Here is a 13,187-nt window from a genome sequence, read left to right on the forward strand (position 1 = left end):
GGCTCTAGCTCTGCCTGAATTCGTCGTTGCAATTCGCAGTCTAACTCCACAAACGTTTGCTCCCCCAAGGAATCCGAGATGAACTTGTTAATTGGATCCGCATCACCACCAAAAGCCATTTTTAGTGAAAAGTGTGAAAATTAGGTGTCGAAGAGTGAAGTGAGAAAAGTGGATGCAAAAAATGAATTAGGAGTAGGGTATTTGTAGGTGAAATATAAAAAATAAAAAATAAAGAATTAATTAAAATGTGGGACTGCGCCCGCTCGGTGGTCGAACGATGCAGAATAGGCACCGAGCCAGCGCCGACCGACCACAAAAGCATCCCACAGCTCGGCGCTTGCAATGGGCACCGTCCCACACGACGGCCAGACGGCCGCCTATCGTGAGTGCTCTATTATATTCCCTATTAGACAGCAGCAGATCATGAAGATAGATTTCACAATTTGATAACAAACATTAAATAAGTAATCAAACAATGTTTCATTTACCTATTTGATTTCAAAACACTTAATAATCGCAACCCAACTCAATACCACTAGACATACAAATTACAAATAAAAACAACAATAAATCAAACTCAACTCTGAAGTGAGAAATCAACCATTGAAGAGGCGAGACAGAGACAAGGCTGAGCCAGCGTGACAACAAGAAGCGCCGAGCTGGGGCTGAGGTGCAGACCTCACTGTGGGACAAGCCACAGCAAATATCAGCAAAGTACAGGGAGCATCAAGGTTGTGAAGCTCCCAGTAGGGCGTGTGATTGTGAGAATGCGTGAGGTGAGGGTAACTTAAAACTAGAATCTAATAAAGGTTAATATATTACTAGTAATAAAATTATATTTATATTTTTCAATATATACATATATTCAATATGTAAACAAATGAAGTGCTGGGGTATTTAGTTTTTTTACCCCACCACTAGATTGGATATCACAATAGAACAAAAGCGCTATACAAATGAGCAGGATAAGAATACTGAAAAAAAATCAGCAAACCATATTCAAACCCACAAAATGGAATGTAACAAAAAAAACAAGTACACTAAAGCCGATGGAATTTGTTTCACGAGGAAGAATGTGTGAGGGGTGGTGATTAATGCTCACGGCTCACCTGCTAATTCTTTCCAACCCAAATGCCATGTGCCAAAAACCGTCATTGTTAAAACAAAATAACTAGAGGATTACATACTTCCTATCACGCTCGGAACGAACATACATTTACACTAGTTGCAACGATGCAGAAGCTGAATACTTGGTTGCAACTTGAGTGTAGTCACCACTCACCAGTAGTTCCACTTCATATCACCACATCACTTTGGGACACCGACCTCGCTATATCTTGTATACAAATAACACAAGTAGTAAACTTCCTTGGATTCCCTTACAAAGATAAGACTAGAACAGATTTGGGAAAGCCCATATAAAAAACTAGAACAGATTTGGGAAAGCCCATATAAAAAACTAGAACAGATTTGGGTAGTGGATGGCCCACCATTAAAGATTCATATACAATGTTCGGTGAGTATGATATGGCCCAGTTTTGAAATATATGATTCCTCTTTTTGTGTGTAAGGACATTATTACCCACCATCAAATACAAGGCCGTCTGATTTTTTAGGGGGGCTCAGAGGGTAAAGATATCTTTTGCAACAAATCATTCAGTAAACTTGGCCCATCAGATTTTAGTCCGATCTTTTTTTGATGATTACTTACTGGGCATATATGGTGTGAACAGTGAGGGCCCCAACTATTATCTAGGGCCAGTCAGATATTTATCATACTCACTGAATAGAAGAAATGGATCAGATTTCTTCCCTAAACTTGACATATCAGGTAAAGTGAACACACATATTGAGATATACTTCCATACATGAGACCGCAGCAAAAGTAAAATTCGGCCAGATAAATACCATGACTGATCGTTCACAGGATCAAAATTGTTTTCAGTTTTAAATTTTAACGACGGTCTTCAGCAGGACTGACTCGAATAGGTCGACCCTCCAGCTCCTGCCAAGAACAAATTTTGCGGATTTGTCAATTAATACATAATTAGTTAATAAGAACCATGTGGTTGCCCTGATAAAAACACAAATATGTCATGCGCATTTGACGAGAGAGAGTTGCAACAGTGTGTGGGGCATGTAAACTCTCATACTAAATAAAAAAAAAGTCATAATAATTTCAAGCCTCATCAATACGGGGAGTGCACAAAAGAAAGAAACAGACAACCCAGGCACGAAAGCTTGCATCCATAAAGCCATTAAAGTCACTACTCAATACTTACTGCGCCATCCAATGACTCAACGGCTTTGTTGACCTCTTCAGCCGAGCTGTAGGTTACAAATCCGAATCCCCTTGATCTACCATTATCTCTATCACAAATCACTCTTGCATCCTGAACATTTCCGTGCTCACTAAACACAGACTCGAGAGCAAAGTCGTCCACATCAAATGAAAGGTTACCCACAAAAACCTTGTTGGTATTACCATAACTTGATCGTTCGCGGCCCCCCCTAGGTCCTTCGAATGAAGAGTTTCCATAGCTTGGTCGCTCCCGTCCCCTGGATCCTCCAAAGGAGTTATCCCTTCTTCCAAAAGAGCTTTCCCTTTTAGGTGGTGGTGGTCCAGAGTTTACACGCAAAGCTCTGCCCTCAATTTCCTGAAAGAGATTCATAAAATTGACAAAAATGATGAAACAAGAGTTAACCAAGACATCACAAAATTAGCAACAAAACAATATGAGCAATCGAATGTTGAAGTAGGCTACACATGTTAGTTATTGAAGATAAAACTTACATATCCGTTAAATTGTTCAACTGCAGCTTCAGCTTCCTCAAACGAAGACATCACCACGAAACCAAAACCCCGACTTCTTCTCGTGGCTTTGTCGAGGATAACCTGAAAAATATGGTAACTCAGTTAACAAATTACAATAGCCCTGATATTAGTACCAGCACCCCAAAAACCTTTAATTACACTATAAACCCTAATTTCAATTATAATCAACAATGCATCTTTAGAATTAGAGTCTTTTTGAAGTAACCACCCAGAAACAGAGCATTCGAGAATGAAATATATGAAATTGAATAACAAAATAACACATCGAATGCAAATAAAGTCACCTCAACCCCCTCCACAGTTCCGGCTTGTTGAAACAAGCCGGCAAGCACAGAACTATCAACAGAAAACGGCAAATTCCCCACAAACAGCTTCGAACCGGGAATCTCAACCGCTTCTCCCTCCTCCTCCTCCTCCACGTCCGAAAAGAAGGCGACGTTCCGTACAAAGTTGGAAGCGCGGGTAGTGACGGAAGAGAGCGCGAGAACGAGTTTGGGGAGGGCTTTGATGGAAGAGAGTGTGAAAAGAGAAGGGGAGGAAGAGGCGGCGGAGGAGTTGGAGTGGTGAAGAGAGAGGGTGCGTGGGGTTAAGGATAGGAAATGGGCAGAGGCAGCCATTGATAGTGCGTGTTGTGTGTGTAATTGAAAACAGGGTTTTGTTTTGTGTGTGTAAAGGTAGAGATAATTGAAACAGGGTTTTGGGTAGCGAAGAGGGAAGGCGCCGATAGTAATAAAAAAAAATGTAGGTTAACGGCAGCATATTATTCATGTTTACGGCATTGAGTCCCTCCATTTTACGATAATTGCATAATAGTAGTACTCTTTTTTGTTCATATTTAAAAAATCACTGAGAAGTACTCCGTTAAAGTGGAGTATATAACTCTAAAAATAAAATACCACTCTTTTTATTTTATTCTTTATTTATTTAATAAGTGGATCATTACATACTGGAGTATCTTGTGTTAAAATTGTAATACTACTCATTTTGAATGGGATTAATGGAATATTTTTAATTGGTTTGTTAGTTAGAAAAAGAATAGGTGGAAGAAAACGGATGGTATCTAGAAACGACTGGTCAAATCCCGAGTTGATCATCTCTAGCCCAATCTGGACTCTTCGGGTACCACCACGATTCTCCCCTCGCGCTATAAATGATCATCTCCCTTTACCCAATTCCCCATCAAGCATTTCAAGAGTAACAAAAGTTATCATCAATCAACCAAATTCATTAATTTCTGAGCATAAGCAAAAATGTCTCTGATTCCGAGCTTCTTCGGGCGCCGCAGCAGCAACGTGTTCGACCCTTTCTCCCTGGATGTATGGGATCCCTTCGAGGGCTTTCCTCTGTCCACCAACTTTCCCTCCTCTGCCCGTGAAACCAGCGCGGTGGCCAACGCCCGCATCGACTGGAAAGAGACGCCGGAGGCCCATCTCTTCAAAGTTGATGTTCCCGGATTGAAGAAAGAGGAAGTTAAGGTTGAGGTTGAGGATGGTGGCATCCTGCAAATCAGTGGAGAGAGGAGCAAGGAGCAGGAGGAGAAGAACGACAAGTGGCACCGTGAGGAGAGGAGCAGCGGCAAGTTCTGCCGCCGCTTCAGGCTGCCGGAGAATGCCAAGTTGGAGCAAGTGAAAGCGTCGATGGAGAATGGGGTGCTGACGGTGACGGTGCCAAAGGAGGAAGTGAAGAAACCAGAAGTGAAGGCTATTGATATTTCTAGTTAAGTGGAAAATTTGGGCGACCAAGTTGTTCTTGATTTTCAGTCTGGGAAGATTGTGTTTTTATTTTCGGACACTGTGTAGTCATGTAATGTAAACTATCATAAAAAAATCCGTTTAATAAGATTGTGTTTATTTTCGGGTAAACATAGCAGCCCATAGTGCTTATTTTCGGGTAAACATAGCAGCCCATAAATCCTTTTATATTCAGGTACTCGTGGGCAGGGGCGGATACAGAAAATTTTTTCAATAAGGGCTCCACTGTACATAAATTTTATCATTTATATTATACTCCTTTCGTCCCACAAGAATATGAACTCTTTCTTTTTTAGTCCGTCTCATAAAAATATGTATTTTTCAATAACTCATTTCCCTCTACTTTTTCTCTCTACCTCTCTCTTATTGTACCAATTTTGCATTAAAACCCGTGTCGAACCTAAAGTGCATATTCTTTGGAGAAGGGGAGAGTATTATATTATATATGCAAAACAGTAATTATGCAAAACAGTAATCACAAACATAACAACTATAAAAAGCATAAATATTTTATAAGTAAAACTAAATCAATGCATAAATTAAAATATTATCATGTGATAGCTATAGATGCAGATAAAATACTCAAACAGTTCAAACTCGTAGTTTACCCAAAAATATTCACCACTCCAAATATTTTAAACTCAAATAGAACAGACAAAACTCAATTATTTTATCAGAAAATCCTATATATATTTAACAATACAAACTGTATATATTTTTTGCATAGTTTCAATTTCGCAATACAATGAATAATAGTAAACAAAATAAATATTTGCATTATTGAACTAAAAAGAAATGAATAATAAAGAGAGAAAAACTCAGCTTACGCATTAATACTGCCAAATAGTCCAAGTTATTAATTGAGTTTGTGTGGAATTTAATGGGAAATATTTTTAAATAATATTTATGTGAAGAAAGTTGCTTTGCAAATAAACCAATAGAATTTGTTTAGTTAAGTTATGAGTTTAAATTTGCTTACGCAAATTACATGGCTTTTTAACGCAGCACTTTTAATTTAATCAAGGCATTTTAACATTTATAAATGATAGCAATCCGGCCCTTTAGACCTGTTCAAGTTCCTTGTTATAGCAAGAAATGGGCTCAAATCTGATCCTTTAGAGCATCCACAACCGTGCTCTTGCCAGCGGCACAGTTGTGGGCCCGACCCCACTTTTTCTGTCTGTTCTCTGGCAAGAGCACAACACCCACAGCTGTGCTCTTCCGCAAGAACGAGCACAATTAATTTAAAATTCAATTACACAAAAACATTTCCATAATACTAAAATTCATTAAAAAACCACAATAAATATTACAAATAAAATAAAGAGACATAATTAAAATCCTAAAAATTAAAAATTACATAATTAAAATCCTAAAAATTAAAAATTACATAATTAAAATCATAAAAATTAAAAATTACATAATTAAAAAACTAAAAATTAAAAATTACGTAATTAACTCCTAAAAATTAAAAAGTACATGATTATTGGCTAATATTACCCGAAGAAGACTACGCATCCGGCGGCACCAACCCCAATTGTTTTTTGAGACCCAATATCATGTCCTCGTGCGTTTGAAGTTGCGTGGGGGTCATAGTTGACCTATCGGCCATATTGAGTTGGGCCAAAAGGGCCCACAACGAGTTGTTCGGGGGTGGAGGTGGAACATAGGGTGCGGGTTCGGGGGCAGATGGAGTCGCGGCGCGACGGCGTTCGGCCGCCGCCTTCTTCCTTCCTTGCGGTCGGCGTCGGGAACCGTTTGGTCCGGCGTCGGGGCTACCCAAGTTAGCTTCGGCGAGTTGGCTAGCCACTTCTTCGCCGGCGTCGGATAGGGATGCCGACCGTGACCGTTTGGAGGAGCCGCTAGAGGAGGATGTTACGCCTCCCAGATACTTCGGGTGCGTCCTCGTTTCCTGCCAAACATTTAGGTACTTGAACGACTTACCGCTCATGGATTGGTAGGTGCTCAGCGCCGCAGTGATGATGTCGACCTCGCTCCGGCCGCTCCCGGCATTCCGCGACTCCTGGAGGAAATAGCCATTGAACTTGCCAATTTCGTCGTTGGCTCGGCCGATGCAGTTGCGCACCATACTCTCGTTGCGCTCGATCGTTCCCGGCGGCCGGTTTGCATTGTACCGCCGAGAGACGCGCTACCAAAAGTGATTGCCGGATTGGTTCGTGCCAACCACGGCATCTTCGTAGATTTCCAAGTACGCCTTGAACAATCTATCCATCTCCGCCGGTGAGTAGGTTGTGCGGACACCGGCGCGAGATGGAGGAGTCGGAGTTTGGGAAGGGACGGGAGGCCTAGGCTCCGGTGTCCACCTGTATCGACCATCGGAGGCACCTTGCTCATGGACCGAGTATGGCCGGTAGCCACCCGGAACGCCCGAATCTTGGGTGAGAGGAGGGGCCGAATAGTCCGTTTCCGGACTAGGAAACGGTTGTCAACCGAACCATTCGGGGTTCCAACCGTGGGAGCCCGTAGGGTTATCGTCTTGGCCGGACATAGTGATGTTGTAAGGTATGAGAGAATGAAGATGAAAATGGATATGAGAGATTGAAGATGAAAATAGATATGAGAGAATGAAGATGAGAATTGTGTAGTTTGATGTGAATTTTTGGGAGTGAAATTGTGGGTATTTATAGATGAAAGTGTGTATTTTTGGGGTAAAAAATGAAAAAAAAATTTAAAAAGTGGAAAAAAACGCTTATAAACGGATATATTTTTTTTGGGAAGTGAAAAAAAATTTTATTTTTTATCGGTTTTTTTTTAATTAAAAACTGATTTTTTAATTAAAAAAAATTTAAACACAACGGCTATGCCGTTGACGAATCCCAGCGCGCCACGTTAGCTGCTCACTGGCACGGCGCTGCTCGATGCATCGAGCAGCGCCGTGCCAGTGGCGCGAGCGCAGCGACGGCGGGTAGCGTCCGTGCCAGTGGTGCGGACGGCCGTGGCGACGAACGCCACCGTTGTGGATGCTCTTATGGGCGTTTAAGGAGCAAGCTTCAAATGTGGAGAGCCCGCACTGTTCCTTGTTGTTATGTGCAGAAATGAAATCATGGTAATTTGGTGGTATTTGAAGCTTGCCACAAAGTCTACACCCAGAAATGAAGATGAATTGGCAGCTTTACCCCTCCCAAATTCTTTCTCCCCCAAAATCCACATATTTCACTCTATAGCTCACCTGCAAAAGAATAAAACACCAACATCCCTAATTTTTCAGCATCTCTACTACCCACTAGATTTGTCGCCGTTCACAGTCTTGAAAATCGCTTCTGCCACAGTGTGTTTAGGTACATGCTCCTCGCGTAACGCACAGTGGAAGGTGAATGTTCGTCTAGATAATTGACACTGCGTCGGTGGAAGGTATGAAATCTCCATGGGCTAAATTGTTGGATTAAAATTGACATCTTTCTTGCGTTTTAGAATAAAGTTGATGCATCGGCCCCGACGGACTTTGACTCACGATCCGATTTCAAATCCGAGTGGCTCCCCGACGGTTTCGAGCGGCGATCGGAGGTATTGCTGATCCGATCGTGGGCGAGGCAGCTGCTGCCATCGATCAATAGGCTCGTTCGTGAGCCACTGCGGATGGAATTCGGTGGCGGAGTCGGAGAGCTTGAGCCAGGGGTTCCGATCGTCGGGTGGCCGATCAGATGTGGGTGTGCGTGGAGGTGGCTAGGGGAGTGGAGAGCGGCGTTAGAGAGAGGATGTGGGGAAAGCGATTGAGGCGGTGATGGGAGCGGCGGAGATGAGGAGGAAAGCAGCGGAGATTAGATAGTTGATTAGAGCTGCGATGACGGAGGAGAGTGGGCGGAAAGTGTCCTCGCTTCAAGCGGTGGATGGTTTCGTGGCGGCGCTTCTCTCTCTCTGAGGGCACCCGCAACGCTGTGCCGTTGCGGTTCCTATGCCGTTGCGGTGGAACGGTTCCGCGGCGACACGCGTTGCAGGCTCCGTTCCGTCGCCATTCCGTGCCCATGCCGTTCCTATGCCGTGTCGCGTTCCGTTCCGGAGGAACGCGGAACGAAACGTTCCGCCACGCGCCGAGGCGACGTGGCAGCCTCCCATTCGACGCGTGAAGCCCACTCGCTGCCCCGCGAGTGGGCTTCGTCCCGGTGATGCAATAATTCAATTTTAAAAAAAAATTCGAATTTAATAAAAATAAATAAAATTTTGCAACGGTTATGTGACCGTTTTTTTATATCCGTTTTGTATTTTTAATTTATTTATTTACTCTATAAATACTCATATTTCATACTCATTTCAATCACAAACACACATCTATTCCTCTCTATTTCCACCCCAATTTTCATCTCAAATCAACTCTGCTTTCCTTCTCCCAAATTTAATCAAACTAATGGATCCTTTTGAACAAATGCGTCAAATATTGCAACAATCACTTGAAGAAGATCGACGACGGGAGGCCGAAGAAGCCGCGCCGCCCCAACGACGCTCCCGTACGTACACCCATCGTAACCGGGAGGAAGCCGCTGCAAGGTTAGTACGCGACTACTTCTGTGATAACCCGGTTTGGGGAGATACGTACTTCCGTCGCCGTTTCCGCATGGGGAAACCTTTATTTCTCCACATCGGGAATACTTTGGCAGCCCGGGAAGAGTTCTTCCAGGAAGGGTACGACGCGGTCGGCCGTCCCAGCCACACGACGCTGCAGAAATGTACTGCAGCAATCCGCCAGCTTGCGACTGGACAAACGGCCGACATGTTCGACGAATACCTCCACATCGGAGACAGCACTGGGCGAATGTGCTTGCTCAAATTCTGCAAAGGCGTCCGGACAGCCTTCACCGACGAATTTCTCCGAAGGCCAAGCACGACCGATTGTCAGTTCCTGCTCGACCTTCACGAAACAGTGCACGCATTCCCCGGGATGCACGGCAGCGTCGATTGCATGCACTGACAATGGAAGAATTGCCCGGTGGCGTGGAAGGGGTCCTACACGAGCGGCCACAAAGACACCCACCCAACCGTTATACTTGAGGCCATTGCCGACTACCGCCTTTGGATCTGGCATGCGTACTTCGGGGTCTCCGGGTCGAACAACGACGTAAACGTGCTCCACCAGTCCGACCTCTTGACCGAAGTTTTGGATGGTAAAGCGCCGGCCATCAACTTCGTCGCCAACAACCGGCTTTATAAAATGGGGTACTATCTCGCCGATGGCATCTACCCGAAGTGGCCTACCTTCGTGAAGACGTGCAGTGGGTCTGCGAACCCAAAGCAGGCTCTTTTTGCGCAGAAGCAGGAGGCTGCTCGCAAGGATGTGGAGAGGGTGTTCGGGGTTCTCCAAGCGCGCTTCAACATCATCAAAGCCCCGTCTCGTACGTGGTTCATGGAAAACATGGTCGACATCATGTATACGTGCATAATCTTGCACAACATGATTGTCCAAGACGAAGGATCCGAGGCGAGAAATTGGTTCGACGACGAATCCCCCGAAAGCTCAACCGCAAGTAGTCCGCCTCGAAGTGGAGCACATCTGTCTATACAAGAACGGTTATCTATTCGTGCAAGGACACGCGACTCTAGTGCCCACACCCAACTCCAACAGGATCTAATTGAGCACATTTGGGCAAATTTTGGCGGATGAAATTATTAAAATTGTGTACTTTTATTTTTTTAGGATTTTAATTGTGTGCTTTTTATTTTTTTAGGATTTTAATTGTGTGCTTTTTATTTTTTTAAGTTTAAGTTGTAATTTTTTTTAATGTTGTGTGTTTTTTAATAAAGTGTGTTTGTTTTTTAATAAAGTGTGTTTTTTTAATTGAATTTAGTTGGAAATAAAAAAAATGAAATTGAATGAATAGTAATTTAAGGAACGGTTAAGGAACGGAGGGTTGCAGGTTCCGTTCCTTAGTTAAGGAATGGAGTAAAAAAGTACAGAGGGGCCCTCAAATAGTGGTTTAAGGAACGGTATAGGAACGGTATAGGAACAGCGTTGTGGATGGCCTGAGGCAAAAGTAATACTCCCTCCGTCCCACATAATTTGACCCAGTTTTCCATTTTTGACCGTCCCACATAATTTGACCCATTTCACTTTTACCATTTTTGATAGTGGACCTCACATTTCACTAACTCATTCCTACTCACATTTAATTATAAAACTAATATATAAAAGTAGGACTCACATTCCACTAACATTTTCAACTCACTTTTCATTATATTTCTTAAAACTCATGCCCGGTCAAAGTGTCCCAAATTATGTGGGACGGATGGAGTAATTTTTGGGTATTTGGTCAAATTAGTTTTTAAGACTATGATAAGGTCATCTTCAACGATGTCTCTTATCCATCCCTTAAATTACTATTTATGAGTCTCAGTGTATTTTTTACTCCATCTTTTAACTAAATGACAGAACCGGCAATCCTCCATCTCTTATCCGTCCTTTAACCGTCTCTTAAATTACTATTCGTTCCATTTCATTTTTTATTTTTATTTCCAACCAAATTCAATTAATAAAAACACACTTCATTAAATAAAATAAAATTACAACATAAAATAAAAATACAACTTAAAATTCAAAAAAATAAAAAAAAACACATAATTAAAATCTTAAAAAAATAAAAATTACATAATTTAAAATAAAATTTTATAAAAAATAAAAAACTACTCCGTCGGCGAATCATCCCCCGAAGGCGGTGGAGGTGCACTGAAGTCACCTGGAGACAGAATACGAGGTCTTTCTACTTTTTTCTAGCCGAATAATGGAATTCCATTTTAACGAAGGAGATTAGATTTATTCCAGAAGAGGGAGTGACGCATAAGGGTTATGCGTCGTTATTAATGAAACGCATAACCCTTATGCGTCTTTGGTTAATGACGCACAAGGGTTATGCGTCGTTCAACGACGCATAAGGGTTATGCGTCTTACCCTAATGACGCATAACCCTTGTGCGTGACACTGGTTAGTATTCCTGCCTGTCACGCGGGTGACCCGGGTTCGATCCCTGGCAACATCGCATTTTTTTAAGTGATTAGTATTTGATAAAAATGAGTTATTCTAAACATTTGTTTTTGGCAAATACATAAGTGATTAGTATCCCAGGCAGGAATACTAACCAGTGTGACGCACAAGGGTTATGCGTTATTAGGGTAAGACGCATAACCCTTATGCGTCGTTCAACGACGCATAACCCTTGTGCGTCATTAACCAAAGACGCATAAGGGTTGTGCGTTTCATTAATAACGACGCATAACCCTTGTGCGTCACTCCCCCATTCGGAATAAATCTAATCTTCTTCATTAAAATGGAATTCAATTAACATGCTTTACCAAAAAAAGAATTTTTCCGACAGAATACCAAGTTGTCTTGCCATAAACTCAATTCCGGCAAGATAGGCTTAGTATTGGGGAGGCGTCATGCGGGAAGTGTCCGCCATTGTGGCGGTCATGTACATGGACATTAGGGAGTTCGAGGGTGCCCCCGAGCCCGAGCCCACCTGGCCTGATTCGGCTCGGCCACTCCTCCCTGTAACCGCCTTCACCGCATTTCTCTCTTGCGGCCGACGGCGCCCACGGGAGGACCCCCGGCATCGTCTACCGTGCCCTCAACCTCCTGCGAGTCAAACTCTTGTGCGGCACTGCCCGAACTGCCCTCACTAGACGAGTATTGGCCACCCGCCGTATGCTTCATGCGCTTCGAGGTCGAGGTCGAGCCCGAGCTGGACCGGAGACCGCCGACCCACCTTTCCTCGTCTTTGATGACCTCCCAAACATCGACATGTTTGAATTGTTTTCCGGTGTCGTCGAAGTAGACTCGCAAAGCCTACCTCAGAATGTCGGCTCCACTTTGGTAATGAGCCGCTTCACACTTGTAGATGGCACATAATTTTTTGACCTCTCTGTCGACTTGGTCAAAGTGAGCGCGGAGCATCTTAAATGTGCGGCGGCGGGACCCCTTCAGCTTAATCTCTTGGTAGGCCTCGGTGACCTTTTCCCAGAAGTACTTCCGGGATTGTTGATTCCCGACGATGGGATCGTACGAGACGCTGATCCAGGCGTTGTACACCGCCAGCGTTTCTTTGTGGCTGTACGGATGTCGGCCTAGATCCTCCTCCTCCTCTTCCTCCTCCGCCCTGGAGCTTCCACCGCCTCGGCCTCCTCCACCGCCTCGGTCTTCTTCCGGAGTTGGTTCAACGGAATAATCCTCCCGAATCTGGGATAATCCCTGCGAATACCTCGGGGCGGAGGGACGGGGTGGTTGGTACCCCCGGCGTCGACGAACCCTGGGTGCCCGGCGTCGACGAACCGGAACCACCATCCAGGACATTGTACATGCCCCCAGTCGCCGAAAGCGTTGATGTCGAACCCGCCGGAGCCGCCACGGCCAGAGTTTTCGTCGCCGGACATTTTGTGATGAGAGGTTAGATGAAAATTGGAGAGGAAATGAAGATGATTTGGGAAGAATAGATGTGTATTTGTGTGTGAAATTGTGATGAATTAGGAGTATTTATAGAGTAAAAAATAAAAAAGAAAAAACGGTAATATTACGGTTTTTTATTTTTTAATATTTTTTTTAATTTGAATTTTAAAAAAATTAATTTATTGCGTCAGCGTGGCGATGCCCACTCGCGGGC

General features: G+C 43.6%; 2 protein-coding genes across 3 annotated transcripts; one reads left to right on the forward strand and one right to left on the reverse strand.

The window, feature by feature from the left end:
* Nucleotides 1–972: 972 nt before the first annotated feature.
* On the reverse strand, nt 973–3,567 carry LOC121792245 (29 kDa ribonucleoprotein, chloroplastic-like). Of its 2 annotated transcripts, XM_042190118.1 has the most exons (5): nt 3,121–3,567; nt 2,795–2,896; nt 2,283–2,657; nt 1,909–2,005; nt 973–1,336 (listed from the first exon to the last, which is right to left on the reverse strand). In XM_042190118.1, the coding sequence occupies exons 1-4, from the start codon at nt 3,451–3,453 to the stop codon at nt 1,955–1,957; spliced, it is 861 nt and encodes a 286-aa protein (XP_042046052.1). In that variant the 5' UTR covers nt 3,454–3,567; the 3' UTR covers nt 973–1,336; nt 1,909–1,954. The 2 variants fall into 2 exon arrangements, with proteins under 2 accessions (XP_042046052.1, XP_042046051.1); XM_042190117.1 differs by lacking the exon at nt 973–1,336 and having other exon boundaries at nt 1,777–2,005.
* A 360-nt stretch (nt 3,568–3,927) lies between these two features.
* Nucleotides 3,928–4,698, forward strand: LOC121792253 (17.3 kDa class I heat shock protein-like). Its single transcript, XM_042190125.1, has one exon. The coding sequence runs from the start codon at nt 4,087–4,089 to the stop codon at nt 4,555–4,557; it is 471 nt and encodes a 156-aa protein (XP_042046059.1). The 5' UTR covers nt 3,928–4,086; the 3' UTR covers nt 4,558–4,698.
* The last annotated feature ends 8,489 nt before the right edge of the window (nt 4,699–13,187 follow it).

The sequence above is a fragment of the Salvia splendens genome, chromosome 2 (genome assembly GCF_004379255.2).
Source record: "Salvia splendens isolate huo1 chromosome 2, SspV2, whole genome shotgun sequence".
Taxonomy (NCBI): Eukaryota; Viridiplantae; Streptophyta; class Magnoliopsida; order Lamiales; family Lamiaceae; genus Salvia; species Salvia splendens.

Bases quoted from the DNA above. Each gene is read 5' to 3' on its own strand.
- LOC121792253 (XM_042190125.1), top strand. From the start codon at position 4,087: ATGTCTCTGATTCCGAGCTTCTTCGGGCGCCGCAGCAGCAACGTGTTC.
- LOC121792245 (XM_042190118.1), bottom strand. From the start codon at position 3,453: ATGGCTGCCTCTGCCCATTTCCTATCCTTAACCCCACGCACCCTCTCT. The intron at 2,897-3,120 runs GTGACTTTATTT...CATATTTTTCAG, and splicing joins GAACTGTGGAGGGGGTTGAG to GTTATCCTCGACAAAGCCAC. The intron at 2,658-2,794 runs GTAAGTTTTATC...AATCTCTTTCAG, and splicing joins TTGAACAATTTAACGGATAT to GAAATTGAGGGCAGAGCTTT.